Source organism: Chlamydotis macqueenii, chromosome 18 (assembly GCF_036417535.1).
Source record: "Chlamydotis macqueenii isolate bChlMac1 chromosome 18, bChlMac1.mat, whole genome shotgun sequence".
Lineage (NCBI taxonomy): Eukaryota > Metazoa > Chordata > Aves > Otidiformes > Otididae > Chlamydotis > Chlamydotis macqueenii.
In genome coordinates, this window is record NC_141573.1 from 13,671,537 (window position 1) to 13,687,723 (window position 16,187).

General features: G+C 52.3%; 2 protein-coding genes across 2 annotated transcripts; both read left to right on the forward strand.

Annotated features, from left to right (window-relative positions):
- Nucleotides 1-6,473: 6,473 nt before the first annotated feature.
- On the forward strand, nucleotides 6,474-7,409 carry LOC147598529 (E3 ubiquitin-protein ligase Topors-like). Its single transcript, XM_086762130.1, has one exon. The coding sequence runs from the start codon at nucleotides 6,474-6,476 to the stop codon at nucleotides 7,407-7,409; it is 936 nt and encodes a 311-aa protein (XP_086618256.1).
- A 7,842-nt stretch (nucleotides 7,410-15,251) lies between these two features.
- Nucleotides 15,252-16,187, forward strand: LOC147598530 (E3 ubiquitin-protein ligase Topors-like). Its single transcript, XM_086762131.1, has one exon. The coding sequence runs from the start codon at nucleotides 15,252-15,254 to the stop codon at nucleotides 16,185-16,187; it is 936 nt and encodes a 311-aa protein (XP_086618257.1).

Consider the following 16,187-nt stretch of genomic DNA (forward strand, 5'->3'; position numbering starts at 1 on the left):
GCTGTCTGTGAGAGTCCCTCAGTAGGTTAGAGAACCACACTCTGACCTTACTGGCTTCAAGAATTGTGTAATTCTTTTCCTGATGTCAGACATGACATCCACACTCAGGCAGGCAGGGATCTCCTTTACCCCTGCTGAGGGAAGGAATTCAGCTGAATCAATGCAGGCATCTCATCCTGGATTTGCAGTCCTGGGGATGAAGGGGGAGTTAGCTCCACCCCTTTCACACTGCAGATTGGACACCTTTCCTGGGTTCCGGTGTGCACACAGTAAGGTCACTCTGGGACATCTTTGTCTAAGCTCCCTTGCTCATTAAAAGAGATGGAAGGCAGGAGTGAGGTGTTCAGACACAGATACCTGGTGACATATTTGGTTCCAGAGGTGACCAAGAGGCATTCTGGTCACTGCAAACTCTAGTGGAGCAGTTCATGGAGACAGGGCAGTGTCTGGAGGCATCACTGTGGAGGCTGATGGGAAAGTCCTTTGGCCAACTGAGATGACAGAAGGTACCCACATGTAGGACAACTTAAGATGGAACTATTCCTTATGTTCAAGGCAGCCTCTAGATATATTGAGCTGATCACATAGAGCTGTTGGGCACAGGGAGAGCTAACTCTCTCTCTTTCTGTTTCCATCAGCTGTATTTTCTGCATCACCTTAAGGCAGTTGTCTCACCTGCATCCTTTCATTGCCTAACTTAATTCAGGGCACCTGAATCTTCATGTTATACCCAAATGCAGGCCTGCAGTGCAGGTGAGATGCCAGGCACTCCAGCACAACGGCCTGCAGCTGACACGGACAGCACAGGTCCTGTACAGGAATGCCATCCCCATTCAGATGAGTTGTGTGACAGGCATCACCCAGGGCATCTCAGATGGATTTGGTGCCTTTGGGCCAGGGACTGAGTCCCACCACTGCAGCATCGCAAAGTCTGTCCCTTCTCTACCCAGTAGATGCCAGGCAGAGAATGAATACAAAGGACATCACACCAAGGCCTCCACACTTGCTCTTTCGCTGTCAAAACCTGGTGGTTCTTCTGTCTCCCTTCATTTAGCCTTCCCCTCAGTGATCTAATAATGGATCCGTCCAATGATTTTCACAATGTGCCTGTACCACAGGGTATCCACAGCAAAGAGCATTTTCAACATAATCTCTTTCTTCCCAAAATCAGCTTCACCTTCCCCACAGCCCTCAGGACTGCAGACACAACAGATATCAGATCCCTCTGATAGACAGGAATTAAATTGTTATGAAATGGCCATGAATGAGTTTTTATGAAGTGTTCCATTAGGCAAGGACAATGGATATTCTGTGAAACAGAATCTGACTTTAGCAAGCCAACATTGTATAAACAGTGCATACCCTTGCTAACAGCTATACCCTTGAAGAGAAGCGGAACGAGCAATGGATATCATCTATCTGGACTTGTGCAAAGCTTTTGGCACTGTCCCGCACGACATCCTTCTCTCTAAACCGGAGAGACATGGGTTTGATGGACGGACCACTCGGTGGATAAGGAGTTGGCTGGATGGCTGCACTCAGAGAGTGGTGGTTAATGGCTCAATGTCCAGGTGGAGACCGGTCACGGGTGGTGTTCCTCAGGGGTCCGTGTTGGGCCTGGCCCTGTTCAACATCTTTGTCGGCGACATGGACAGTGGGATAGAGTGCACCCTCAGCAAGTTCACCGACAACACCAAGTTGTGTGGTGCCGTCGACATGCTGGAGGGGAGGGATGCCATCCAGAGGGACCTTGACAGGCTGGAGAGGTGGGCCCATGCCAACCTCATGAAGTTCAACCAGGCCAAGTGCAAGGTCCTGCACCTGGGTCATGGCAATCCCAGGCACAAATCCAGGCTGGGTGGGGAATGGATAGAGAGCAGCCCTGAGGAGAAGGACTTGGCAGTGCTGGTGGATGAGCTCAACATGAGCCGGCAACGTGCCCTTGCGGCCCAGAAGGCCAACCGCATCCTGGGCTGCATCAAGAGAAGCGTGGCCAGCAGGTCGAGGGAGGTGATTCTCCCCCTCTACTCTGCCCTGGTGAGACCCCACCTGGAGTACTGTGTCCAGTTCTGGAGCCCCCAACACAAGAAGGACATGGACCAGTTGGAGAAGGTCCAGAGGAGGGCCACAAAGATGATCAGAGGGCTGGAGCACCTTTCCTATGAGGACAGGCTGAGAGAGTTGGGGCTGTTCAGCCTGGAGAAGAGAAGGCTCCGGGGAGACCTGATAGCGGTCTTCCAGTACCTCAAGGGGGCTACAGGAAGGATGGGGAGAGGCTGTTTAGTAGGGCCTGTTGCGATAGGACAAGGAGTAATGGTTTTAAATAGTGGGGGGTAGATTTAGGTTGGAAATTAGGAAACAATTTTTTACAATGTGAGTTATAGAACACTGGAACAGGTTTCCCAGAGAGGTGGTGGATGCCCCATCCCTGGAAACGTTCAAGGCCAGGCTGGATGAGGCTCTGAGCAACCTGATCTAGTTGGGGATGTCCCTGCTCCTTGCAGGGGGGTTGGACTGGATGACCTTTGAAGGTCTCTTCCAACCCTTACCATTCTATGATTCTATGATTCTAAAGACTGATAAAAAAGAAACATCTTGCCCCAGTATGTGCCGAAAGCTGGATGATTGTCAAAGGAGCATGAAGTAAGCAAGGACCAGCATGGGAAAGAGGGAACCAAGATAAATAAAGAGTAACGTGGCAGACATGGCCCTGAAAGAGCAGGATGATGCCGTAAATCTGCCGGAACAAAGAAACCCCAAGATAGACTCAAGGAGAGCAGACCTGGTGAAGAACCCTAAACAGATAAAGAGGAATCCGGAGCATGAAAACATTTATTGAACTAATGGGATGTATATACTTGCAAATGTACAAGACTGACAAAGGTTGTGAATGGTTAAGAAAATTCCACTAATTAGTGTCCTCTAAGTGAACTCTCACATTGTAATATGAAAACCAGAACTCTCGTGCTATAAAGGGCACCCTCCTCAATAAAGACTCCCATACACCAAGTACATGTAGCAAATTTAAGAAGTATTGTATCTTTAAACAAATGTATAGGAAATAACTAATCAATTGTAGCTACGTAGGTGTGACCAAAAGGCAGAACAGTGAACTGTCTGAACTGTACACCTCTGTGATGCAATTGTAACCAAGTATGCTAGCTTTTTGGAATTACCACCTTGCACTCAGCTCTGGGCAGAAATGAAATAAATAAATACATCTGTTCCATCTGTAAGATTGGTGTAATGCAAACTGGGATTTGGGACAAAGTATATATGGAGGTACTGTAATCATAGGAATATTCTCTTCCTAGGAAATGTAACTTGACATTTTCTTGAACAAGGCTCAGACAGGCAGAAGAGCAGCCACGCAGTGGCCTGGCTCAGTGACGTGCCCTAGGGTGCTCTGCCTTGCAAAGCTGTCTTTGCCAGCCTGTCCCAGCCCGCGCTGCTTCCAGTGCCTGCTCCTAAGGCAGCGGGCACCTGGGGCTTGAGCGGAGTGGTGGTGTGAGCTGCAGGGAGCCCTTTCTCCCAAGAGCTCCGAGCATGCTTGTTTTTGGATCAGCATGGTCCAGGCAGCCGGGAAGTGTCTGCACCCTGCTCCTGAGTGGAAAGGAGAGACCAGTGCCATGGAGTGCGGTCGAAAAGCACAAGAAAGAGGGCTTGGATACTTAAGATGCGGCTTGGACACTTAAGATGCGGCTTGGACCCTCAAAAGGAATGGCTGGATCATAAAAATGCTGCTTTGGAGCCAGCAAATGAGGCTTTGGAAACTGAAACTGTGGCTTTGTTCTCTAAAAATCTGTTTTTGCAAACAGAAAAGGAGACTTGTGACCATAAAAATGAGGCTTTGGAGCCTCAAATGAGGCATTGGAAGCCACAACTAAGACTTTGGAATGGAAACAGTGAGGCTTTGGTCAATATCAGCGTAGCTTTGGACTCTGAAAAGAAGCTTTTTGCACTTAAACGATGCATTTAGAATTCTTAAAATGAAATAGTGGGACCTACAAAAAAAAGGCCATGGGGAATAAGAAACAGGTTTGGACCAGAAAATTGCAAATTCTGGCCCTCAAAAGGAGGCACTGGGCACTAAAAAAGATAGGCTAGATGCTATAGAAGCATAGAATCATAGAATGGTTAGGGTTGGAATGGACCTTCAAAGGTCATCTAGTCCAACCACCTACAAGGAGCAGGGACATCTTCAAACAGGTCAGGCTTCTCAGAGCCCCGTCCAGCCTGGCCTTGAATGTTTCCAGGGATGGGGCATCAACCACCTCTCTGGGCAACCTGGGCCAGTGTTCTACAACCCTCATTTTAAACAATTTTTGCCTGATGTCTATTCTGAATCTACCTCCTTGTATTTTAAAACCATTACTCCTCGTCCTTTCACAACAGGTCCTGCTGAAGAGTTTCTCCCCATCTTTCCTGTAGGCCCCCGTTGGGCACTAGAAGGCCTCTGTAAGGTCTTCCTGGAGCCTCCTCTTCTCCAGGCTGATCAGCCCCAACTCTCTTAGCCTGTCCTCACAGGAGAGGTGCTCCAGCCCTCTGATCATCAGAGACCTGGACACTATAAATGATACTTTAGACCCTACAAAAATAGAGGAAGGATTTGGTTCCTCTTTGTCCCTAGAAAGGAAATTTTGATCCTGACTCTGGGCTCTACAATGGAGGCTTAGAGGTGTAAAAGACGGGGTTTGGTCACTAGAAGAGAGAGTTTAAACTCTCAAAAGTAGGATTTGGGCCCTAAAAATTAGAGTTCAGAAATGAAACTGTGGTTTTGAGCCCTGAAATGAAGTTTTGTGCCCTAACATGGTGCTTTGGTATCAAAAGCTAAGGTGCTGCACCCTAAAAATATGCCCCCAGCAGCAGACACATAGACCTTTCATTTCACACACACACAAGATAAAGAGTGCAATTACGCAGAGAGAGAGTTAAGGGCACATCTGTCAGGCACGCTTTGCCCTTAGTGAAGCTGTGTCGGCTGTCACCAAACACCTCCTTATTTTCCATGTGCCTGTTTTAAAGGAGGATCGGCTCTGTGATCTTACCAGGCACAGAGGTGAGTCTGACCCGCCTGTAGTTCCTCAGGTCTTCCATGTTCCCTTTTTAAAAATGGGGCTCATGTTACTCCTTTTCCCAGTCAGCAGGGCCTCACCAGACTGCCACAACATCTCGAATATGATGGACAGCGGCTTGGCAACTTGATCCTTCAGCTCCTAACGCTTCTATGATTCTGTGACTCTGTCAGGACCTGCAGATGCAACTCATCAGGTCCCACGGACCTGTGCAAATTCAGGTTCCTCAGATGGTCTCAAACCTGATCTTCACCTGCAGTGGGCAGTTCTTCATTCTCCCAGTCCCTGCCTTTGCCTTCTTTTCCTTGTAGGTGAATGCGTAGATGGTTGTTAAAACTGTTATAATTTCTCTTTGTTGGTGTTTTTTTTTTTTTTTTTAAAAAAAAAACCCTACAGTTTGTCCCTTAGTGGTACCAGCTATTTGTCAAAAAGCTTTTAAACAAACAGAGAATGGACCTACTATATCTGAGAGAGACTACGGCTCTGGCGCGTGCTCCGAGGGCTAACAGGGTCCAACATCTTCTCGGGCAGCCCTCACTGGAACTCAGTCACAACCCCTGCTGGGACAGATACTCTGCTCCACGTCCTGCTATGGGTGGCTTCTCAGGTCTGGCATTTCCTAGTCCCTGACGAGTGGCTGCTCAGATCGAGCCCTGCCTTGGGCTGACACTTGGCTCCATCTCCCACTTAGGCTCCAACTCAGCTGGCTCCATCTCCAGCTTGTGCCGTCACTCAGCTCCAGGCCCTGCTCAGGGACACATCGTCACGGATGCGTGTTACAGGTGATCAAGCTAGAGCAGCAGAAAGGTAGAAGATTAAAACAATACATGATACTTTCTTTTCTCTCCTGATGCCATGCACGTGCAGGGCCAAAGGCCTGCTCTAAGATCACTGAGTGGTGGAGGGTGATGTCACAGAGCAGTGGACTGTGATGTCAGCAAGCGATGAACTCTGATGTCACATTTCTCGCCTCGTACCTTTGGGTACTGGCAGAGCCTGGCCCAGTCTGGCTCGTGCCTGGACGCCTGCCGAGCGTGACTGCAAGGTCTGGAGGGTCGAGCGAGGCTTCTCCTGGGGTGCTTTGGGGGCTGCCCAAAGTCCGTCCCAAAGCCATCCCCTGTGTTTGCCCAGCCCTGCCTGGTTCAGGCAGCCGGGCACCACAGGGCACGCTAGCAGCAGAGGTGAGCTGTGCAGGGAAACAACCCCCTGGGGTGGCCGTGGCGTGGGCATTATAGGGCTCGGGGAGCCAGAAGGGTATCCTTCTCTAGGGGCCGGAGCATTTCTTCCACTCCACCCCAGGACAGCGAGTGACCGTGGCCTCTCTCCATTTTGCAGCATGCTGCACCCTTTGGCAGCAGCAGTGCCAGCGTTCTTCCCAGCCCACCACGGAGCACAGACATGGTCATAGAGATAAAGTGGAGGTGCCCCATCTGCCATCACTCTCCGAAGAGCATCACCTTCGTTCAGCCATGCCAACACCAGTTCTGCCTGGGCTGCATCCTGCGGTGGACAAAAAGGACATCAAATTGCCCACTCTGCAGAGGACTGATGGAGAAGATCAGGTTTTCTGTGCGGGGAGGAGAGGACTGCCTTGAGTATGTCATCACATGCCCCGCACAGCTGTCAGTCACCAGTAGCCAGGCAGACACATCTCCTGGCCACCCAGCCAACAGCAGTCCCCATCGCCCCGTGGTGTCCCCTTTGTCCTCTGCACAGGGGATGCCATTCCTGAGAGAGCAGGGGGCTGCAGGGACAGAGGCCAGGGCTACTGTGGGTGGCCTCCTACCCAAAGTCTGGGCGACACTTTTCCAGCAGCACCAGCATCTCCTCGACCCCGTGCTGCCCTGGCTGCACCAGGAGCTGGAGGCAATCTGTGAGCAACAGTGGTGGCTGGTAAGGGCAGTAAAAATGCTGATTGTGCACGCCCTGTGCTGCTACGGACTGAACTGGAATGCCGTGGTCCAGCGGATGCAGCCTTGCCTCCAGGAATATACCGAACCACTGGTCCACAGCCTCATCAGTGTCATCGTGCGCCAGTGCAGTGAGCAGGCCCAGAGGCTGCTGCGCTTCTGTGCTGCTGGGGAGGAAGATCACAGCCCTGCAGCCAGCCAATCATCTACGCCAGTCCCTGCAGAGCAGAAGCAGCCCCAGGCGGAGTCAGGAGAGGCAGTGGCAGCAGGCCCCTCTGCCCGGGGCTGCAGCCGCAGTCCATCTGCTCCCGGCTGGGGCAGGGACCGCTCACCCAGGGTACTCCGACGCCTCCGAAAAAGGAGAGCCCCTACCCGCCAGGACTCTCCCCAGCCCTGCAAGAGGCTGTGCCACCGGCAGCCCTAAAAAGGACTCCAACAACTGTTCATTCAAGCAAAAGGAAATGCCTATTTCCTTGACAGAGTCTGTCTGTGCTGCTTTCTCCTTCTTCTCCTGGTGCCTTTCCCTGCCCCCTGCACCCCACCGGGGGTGAGCAACAGCCTGCTGGGGGGCTAGGCCATAGGCCCCCGGAGCCCTGGGTCCCTGGTGTCGGCACCTCCTCCCACAGGAAGTCCTGCTGCAGTTGCGCACCTTCAGTGCAGCAGACGCAGAGGGCAGAGCAGACAGGAGCGGAAGCTGGTTTTGTCGCAGGCCCCATGCCCTGAGTCCCTCTCTCTGCTCAGGTCCTGGCACTTCTGCTCTGCTCTGCAGTTTTTGCGCTGTCTGATGCCAGCCAGGGCAGCCTTGCTGCGGGGAGGGCTGTCAGGGACGCACAGAGGGACAAGCATGCAGGCAGGGACCCGCAAGCCAGAGGCAAGCCTTGGCCTAACAGTATTTGGCAGGGACAGAGTGATTTCTGCCAGCCCCAGCCTTTACCAAGAAGAACAAGTCCTCCAGCTTCCCCCTAAGGCCGGCTGGCATTTCACTTCCCCTCTGTCCATCAGAGAAAGTGGTGAAGGAAGGCGGGGCGGTCCCACGTCACAAAACAGCTCCCGGCCAGAGCTCCTGGCGTCGCCTGGCAACGCCCGCCCAGAAGTCTGTGGGGAGGCAGTAGACCCTGGACAGCCAATTGCATTTGAGGACGCGGGGGCAAAGCTCGTGATTGCTATTGAATCAGCCAATCCAGCTATGAGGCCCGCAGGAAATGCAGCAGTTCAGAACACCGGGCAGCGTGCAGGGGCGGGCCATGCTGGATCCACCAGTCAGGCCTGGCGAAGAGCGGCGCATGGGTGATTCATAGGCAGCATGACCTCAGGGGAGGAGACTGACAGCCCTCCCGACCTATCCTGGCAAAGACCGAGGTGAAAGGCAGGTGCTTTGGGTATCCAGACCACGGGGCTTGCTTGGGGAAGCCTGGTCTACGAGGGGCGGACGGGGTGCACCTAACTGAGAAGGGGAAGAGTGTCCTTGGGCAAAGGCTTGCCAGGCTCATCAGGAAGGCTTTAAACTGGTGTTGCTGGGGGAGGGGGAGCACAGTCCAGCCAACCGCTGTCAGCATGGGGCCAGTGTCAGCACCAAGTGCCCAGAAGCTGAGGAAAGATTGCAGCTAAGTGCGAGAGAACTTAAACTGCGGTCCAATAGCACCCCTGTCGCTCCAGCCAGCAAGTCGGCTTTGTCGGGCGCCCAGCTGAAGTGTCTCTATACCAATGCACGCAGCATGGGGAATAAACAGGAAGAGCTGGAGATGTGTGCAGACGAGCAGGGCTACGACCTCATTGTCATCACGGAGACGTGGTGGGACGACTGGTACGACTGGAGCGTCAACATGGAAGGGTATAGGCTTTTTAGAAAGGACAGGCAGGGGAGACGAGGAGGGGGTGTTGCTCTCTACGTCAGCAACCAGCTGGAGTGTGTGGAGCTCCACCTGGGGATGGAGGAGGAGCTGACAGAGCTTATGGGTCAAGATTAGAGGATGGGGACAGGCAGGGGATGTTATGGTGGGGGTCTGTTACAGGCCGCCTGGCCAGGAAGACAGAGCAGACGAGGCGCTCTATAGGCAGATAGGAGCAGCCTCATGGTCACAGGCCCTGGTCCTCATGGGGGACTTCAACCACCTTGACATCTCTTGGAGAGGCAACACGGCAGGGCACAGGCAGTCCAGGAGGTTCCTGGAATGTGTGGACGACAACTTCCTCCTGCAGGCGATAGAGGAGCCAACAAGGAGGGGTGCCATGCTCGACCTTGTGCTCACCAACAGGGAGGGGCTGGTGGGGGATGTGAAACTAAAGGACAGCCTTGGCTGCAGTGACCACGACACGGTGGAGTTCAAGATCTGTGCCCTGGACTTCAGGAGGGCAGACTTCGGCCTCTTCAGGGACCTGATGGGCAAAGGGCCACAGGAGGCGGCCCTGGAGGGAAGAGGGGCCCAGGACCGTATTCAAGGAGCACCTCCTCCAAGCTCAGCAGAGGTGCATCCCGATGAAGAACAAGTCGGGCAAAAAGGCCAGGAGGCTCACGTGGATAAGCAAGGAGCTCCTGGACCAACTGAAAGTAGAGAAGGAAGCCTACAGAGAGTGGAAGCGGGGACAGGTAGCCTGGGAGGATTACAGAGAGGCTGTGCGAGTGGCCAGGGATCGGGTGAGAAAGGCTAAAACCCCGACAGACTTGAATCTGGCCAGGGATGTCCAAAACAACACGAAAGCCTTCTGTAGGCATGTAGGGGACAAAAGAAGGTCCAAGGAGAATATAGGCCCCCTCTGGAAGGAAATTGCTGTCCTCGCTACCCGGGACATGGAGAAGGCTGAGGTACTCAATAACTTTTTTGCCTCAGTCCTCACTGATAAGGACTCTTGTCTCACCACCCAAGCTGTGGAAGGCACAAGCAGGGGCTGGGAGGATGAAGAACCGCCCACTGTACTGGAAGAGCAGGTTCAGAAACATCTGAGGAACCTGAAGGTGCACAAGTCCATGGGACCCGATGAAGTGCGTCGGTGGGCCGTGAGGGAACTGGTGGATGAAGTTGCCAAGCCGCTGGCCATCGTATTTGAGAAGTTGTGACGGTCTGGTGAGGTCCCCAATGACTGGAAGAGAGGGAACATAACCCCAATTTTTAAAAAGGGGAACAAGGAAGACCTGGGCAACTACAGGCCGGTCAGCCTCACCTCTGTGCCTGGCAAGGTCATGGAGCAGATTCTCCTGGAAACCATGCTAAGGCACATGGAGAGCAAGGAGGTGGTTGGTGACAGCCAACAGGGCTTCACCAAGGGCAGATCATGCCTGACCAATTTGGTGGCCTTCTATGACGGGGTGACAGCATCGGTGGACAAGGGACGAGCAATGGATATCATCTACCTGGACTTGTGCAAGGCGTTTGACACTGTCCCGCACGACATCCTTCTCTCTAAACTGGAGAGACATGGGTTTGATGGACGGACCACTCGGTGGATAAGGAGTTGGCTGGATGGCTGCACTCAGAGTTGTGGTCAACGGCTCGATGTCCAAGTGGAGACCGGTCATGAGTTGCATCCCTCAGGGGTCCGTGTTGGGCCCGGCCCTGTTCAACACCTTTGTCAGCGACATGGACAGTAGGATAGAGTGCACCCTCAGCAAGTTCGCCGATGACACCAAGTTGTGTGGTGCCGTTGACGCGCTGGAAGGGAAGGATGCCATCCAGCGGGACCTTGACAGGCTGGAGAGGTGGGCCCGTGCCAACCTCATGAAGTTCAACCAGGCCAAGTGCAAGGTCCTGCACCTGGGTCATGGCAATCCTAGGCACAAATCCAGGCTGGGTGGGGAATGGATAGAGAGCAGCCCTGAGGAGAAAGACTTGGGACTGATGGTGGACACGAAGCTCAACATGAGTCAGCAATGCGCCCTTGCGGCCCAGAAGGTCAATCGCATCCTGGGCTGCATCAAGAGAAGCGTGGCCAGCAGGTCGAGGGAGGTGATTCTCCCCCTCTACTCTGCCCTGGTGAGACCCCACCTGGAGTACTGTGTCCAGTTCTGGAGCCCCCAACACAAGAAGGACATGGACCAGTTGGAGAAGGTCCAGAGGAGGGCCATGAAGATGATCAGAGGGCTGGAGCACCTCTCCTGTGAGGACAGGCTGAGAGAGTTGGGGCTGTTCAGCCTGGAGAAGAGGAGGCTCCGGGGAGACCTGATAGCGGCCTTCCAGTGCCTAAAGGGGGCCTATAAGAAAGATGGGGAGAGGCTGTTCAGCAGGGCCTGTTGTGACAGGGCAAGGCGTAACGGTTTCAAAATAGAGGGAGACAGACTCAGATCAGATGTTAGGAAAAAGTTTTTTACAATGTGAGTTATAGAACACTGGAACAGGTTTCCCAGAGAGGTGGTGGATGCCCCATCCCTGGAAACATTCAAGGCCAAGTTGGATGAGACTCTGAGCAATCTGATCTGGTTGGAGGTGCCCCTGCTTCTTGCAGGGGGGTTGGACTGGGTGGGCTTTACAGCTCCCTTCTAACCCGAACCGTTCTGTGATTCTATATGAACTCAGAAATTCTGGGCTTGTGCCCTAAATTGATGCTTGTGTACCAAAAATGAAGGCTTTGCACCCTAAAAATGGGGCTTTGGAGGCTGGAAACAAGGATTTGTTTCCTCAGAACTACAGACTGAATCCTAAAAAGGCGTCTTTGGAAGATAAAAGTTAGGATTTGGGCCCAAAAATGAGCCTTTGGGCCCTGGGAATAGGGCTTTGCACTCCAAAAATGAAACTTTAAACCTTCAAAAGCAGACTTGGGGTCTTAAAAAAAAAAAATGCTAAGAGCCCTTAGGACGAGTCTTGGGACCCTAAAAGCAGATCTTGGAGATTCAAAATGAGGGCTTGGACCCTGAAAATGAGGGTTTGGGCCCTAAAAATGTGGGTTTGGTGCATAAAAGTGAGGTTTTCAACCCTAGAATGAAACCTTTGGACCCTAAATACTGTGCTTTGGGAGCTAATACTCAGACTTCGGGCCCAAAAAATGAGCGTTTAGGCCATAAAAATGATGGGTTTGGGCCATAAAAATGTGGATTTGAGTTATAAAAATGAGGTTTTCAACCCCAGTATCAAAGTTTTGACCCTAAAAGCTAGGCTTTGGGGATGAAACTGAGGCTTTGGGCCCTAAAAGAGGGGTTAGACCCAAAAAAACGAGAGTTTCAACACTCAAGATGTGGCTTGGACTCTCACAAGGACGGGCTGGATCCTAAAAACTGCACTTTGAACCTAAAAATGTGGCTCTGGACTCTGAAAAGGAGACTTTGCAAACTAAAACTGAGTATTTGGGTGGAAAAAAATGAGGCTTTGGAAGGCAAAACTAAGACTCTGGGATCTAAAAATGAGAATTTTGACACTCTAAATGTAGCTTTGAAGACTAAAAAGATATTTTCTGCCCTAAAAGTGAGGGCTTGGACCACAAAAAAAATGAAACTGTGGGCCCTAAAAAAAGGCTATGTGTAGCAAAAGACAGGTTTGGGCTGTAAAAATAAAGATTTCAGCCCTAAAAATGAAGATTTCAGCCCTCCAAATGGGGCTTTTGGCCCTCAAAACAGGGCTCTGGAAATAAGGATATGAACTCAGAAATTAGGGGTTTATGCCCTAAATTGATGCTTTGCTCACAAAAACGAAGGCTTTGCACCCTAAAAATGAGGCTTTGGAGCCTCAAATGAGGCATTGGAAGCCACAACTAAGACTTTGGAATGGAAACAGTGAGGCTTTGGTCAATATCAGCGTAGCTTTGGACTCTGAAAAGAAGCTTTTTGCACTTAAACGATGCATTTAGAATTCTTAAAATGAAATAGTGGGACCTACAAAAAAAAGGCCATGGGGAATAAGAAACAGGTTTGGACCAGAAAATTGCAAATTCTGGCCCTCAAAAGGAGGCACTGGGCACTAAAAAAGATAGGCTAGATGCTATAGAAGCATAGAATCATAGAATGGTTAGGGTTGGAATGGACCTTCAAAGGTCATCTAGTCCAACCACCTACAAGGAGCAGGGACATCTTCAAACAGGTCAGGCTTCTCAGAGCCCCGTCCAGCCTGGCCTTGAATGTTTCCAGGGATGGGGCATCAACCACCTCTCTGGGCAACCTGGGCCAGTGTTCTACAACCCTCATTTTAAACAATTTTTGCCTGATGTCTATTCTGAATCTACCTCCTTGTATTTTAAAACCATTACTCCTCGTCCTTTCACAACAGGTCCTGCTGAAGAGTTTCTCCCCATCTTTCCTGTAGGCCCCCGTTGGGCACTAGAAGGCCTCTGTAAGGTCTTCCTGGAGCCTCCTCTTCTCCAGGCTGATCAGCCCCAACTCTCTTAGCCTGTCCTCACAGGAGAGGTGCTCCAGCCCTCTGATCATCAGAGACCTGGACACTATAAATGATACTTTAGACCCTACAAAAATAGAGGAAGGATTTGGTTCCTCTTTGTCCCTAGAAAGGAAATTTTGATCCTGACTCTGGGCTCTACAATGGAGGCTTAGAGGTGTAAAAGACGGGGTTTGGTCACTAGAAGAGAGAGTTTAAACTCTCAAAAGTAGGATTTGGGCCCTAAAAATTAGAGTTCAGAAATGAAACTGTGGTTTTGAGCCCTGAAATGAAGTTTTGTGCCCTAACATGGTGCTTTGGTATCAAAAGCTAAGGTGCTGCACCCTAAAAATATGCCCCCAGCAGCAGACACATAGACCTTTCATTTCACACACACACAAGATAAAGAGTGCAATTACGCAGAGAGAGAGTTAAGGGCACATCTGTCAGGCACGCTTTGCCCTTAGTGAAGCTGTGTCGGCTGTCACCAAACACCTCCTTATTTTCCATGTGCCTGTTTTAAAGGAGGATCGGCTCTGTGATCTTACCAGGCACAGAGGTGAGTCTGACCCGCCTGTAGTTCCTCAGGTCTTCCATGTTCCCTTTTTAAAAATGGGGCTCATGTTACTCCTTTTCCCAGTCAGCAGGGCCTCACCAGACTGCCACAACATCTCGAATATGATGGACAGCGGCTTGGCAACTTGATCCTTCAGCTCCTAACGCTTCTATGATTCTGTGACTCTGTCAGGACCTGCAGATGCAACTCATCAGGTCCCACGGACCTGTGCAAATTCAGGTTCCTCAGATGGTCTCAAACCTGATCTTCACCTGCAGTGGGCAGTTCTTCATTCTCCCAGTCCCTGCCTTTGCCTTCTTTTCCTTGTAGGTGAATGCGTAGATGGTTGTTAAAACTGTTATAATTTCTCTTTGTTGGTGTTTTTTTTTTTTTTTAAAAAAAAAAAACCCTACAGTTTGTCCCTTAGTGGTACCAGCTATTTGTCAAAAAGCTTTTAAACAAACAGAGAATGGACCTACTATATCTGAGAGAGACTACGGCTCTGGCGCGTGCTCCGAGGGCTAACAGGGTCCAACATCTTCTCGGGCAGCCCTCACTGGAACTCAGTCACAACCCCTGCTGGGACAGATACTCTGCTCCACGTCCTGCTATGGGTGGCTTCTCAGGTCTGGCATTTCCTAGTCCCTGACGAGTGGCTGCTCAGATCGAGCCCTGCCTTGGGCTGACACTTGGCTCCATCTCCCACTTAGGCTCCAACTCAGCTGGCTCCATCTCCAGCTTGTGCCGTCACTCAGCTCCAGGCCCTGCTCAGGGACACATCGTCACGGATGCGTGTTACAGGTGATCAAGCTAGAGCAGCAGAAAGGTAGAAGATTAAAACAATACATGATACTTTCTTTTCTCTCCTGATGCCATGCACGTGCAGGGCCAAAGGCCTGCTCTAAGATCACTGAGTGGTGGAGGGTGATGTCACAGAGCAGTGGACTGTGATGTCAGCAAGCGATGAACTCTGATGTCACATTTCTCGCCTCGTACCTTTGGGTACTGGCAGAGCCTGGCCCAGTCTGGCTCGTGCCTGGACGCCTGCCGAGCGTGACTGCAAGGTCTGGAGGGTCGAGCGAGGCTTCTCCTGGGGTGCTTTGGGGGCTGCCCAAAGTCCGTCCCAAAGCCATCCCCTGTGTTTGCCCAGCCCTGCCTGGTTCAGGCAGCCGGGCACCACAGGGCACGCTAGCAGCAGAGGTGAGCTGTGCAGGGAAACAACCCCCTGGGGTGGCCGTGGCGTGGGCATTATAGGGCTCGGGGAGCCAGAAGGGTATCCTTCTCTAGGGGCCGGAGCATTTCTTCCACTCCACCCCAGGACAGCGAGTGACCGTGGCCTCTCTCCATTTTGCAGCATGCTGCACCCTTTGGCAGCAGCAGTGCCAGCGTTCTTCCCAGCCCACCACGGAGCACAGACATGGTCATAGAGATAAAGTGGAGGTGCCCCATCTGCCATCACTCTCCGAAGAGCATCACCTTCGTTCAGCCATGCCAACACCAGTTCTGCCTGGGCTGCATCCTGCGGTGGACAAAAAGGACATCAAATTGCCCACTCTGCAGAGGACTGATGGAGAAGATCAGGTTTTCTGTGCGGGGAGGAGAGGACTGCCTTGAGTATGTCATCACATGCCCCGCACAGCTGTCAGTCACCAGTAGCCAGGCAGACACATCTCCTGGCCACCCAGCCAACAGCAGTCCCCATCGCCCCGTGGTGTCCCCTTTGTCCTCTGCACAGGGGATGCCATTCCTGAGAGAGCAGGGGGCTGCAGGGACAGAGGCCAGGGCTACTGTGGGTGGCCTCCTACCCAAAGTCTGGGCGACACTTTTCCAGCAGCACCAGCATCTCCTCGACCCCGTGCTGCCCTGGCTGCACCAGGAGCTGGAGGCAATCTGTGAGCAACAGTGGTGGCTGGTAAGGGCAGTAAAAATGCTGATTGTGCACGCCCTGTGCTGCTACGGACTGAACTGGAATGCCGTGGTCCAGCGGATGCAGCCTTGCCTCCAGGAATATACCGAACCACTGGTCCACAGCCTCATCAGTGTCATCGTGCGCCAGTGCAGTGAGCAGGCCCAGAGGCTGCTGCGCTTCTGTGCTGCTGGGGAGGAAGATCACAGCCCTGCAGCCAGCCAATCATCTACGCCAGTCCCTGCAGAGCAGAAGCAGCCCCAGGCGGAGTCAGGAGAGGCAGTGGCAGCAGGCCCCTCTGCCCGGGGCTGCAGCCGCAGTCCATCTGCTCCCGGCTGGGGCAGGGACCGCTCACCCAGGGTACTCCGACGCCTCCGAAAAAGGAGAGCCCCTACCCGCCAGGACTCTCCCCAGCCCTGCAAGAGGCTGTGCCACCGGCAGCCCTAA

Coding starts and splice junctions, on each gene's coding strand:
- LOC147598530 (XM_086762131.1), top strand. CDS start 15,252: ATGGTCATAGAGATAAAGTGGAGGTGCCCCATCTGCCATCACTCTCCG.
- LOC147598529 (XM_086762130.1), top strand. CDS start 6,474: ATGGTCATAGAGATAAAGTGGAGGTGCCCCATCTGCCATCACTCTCCG.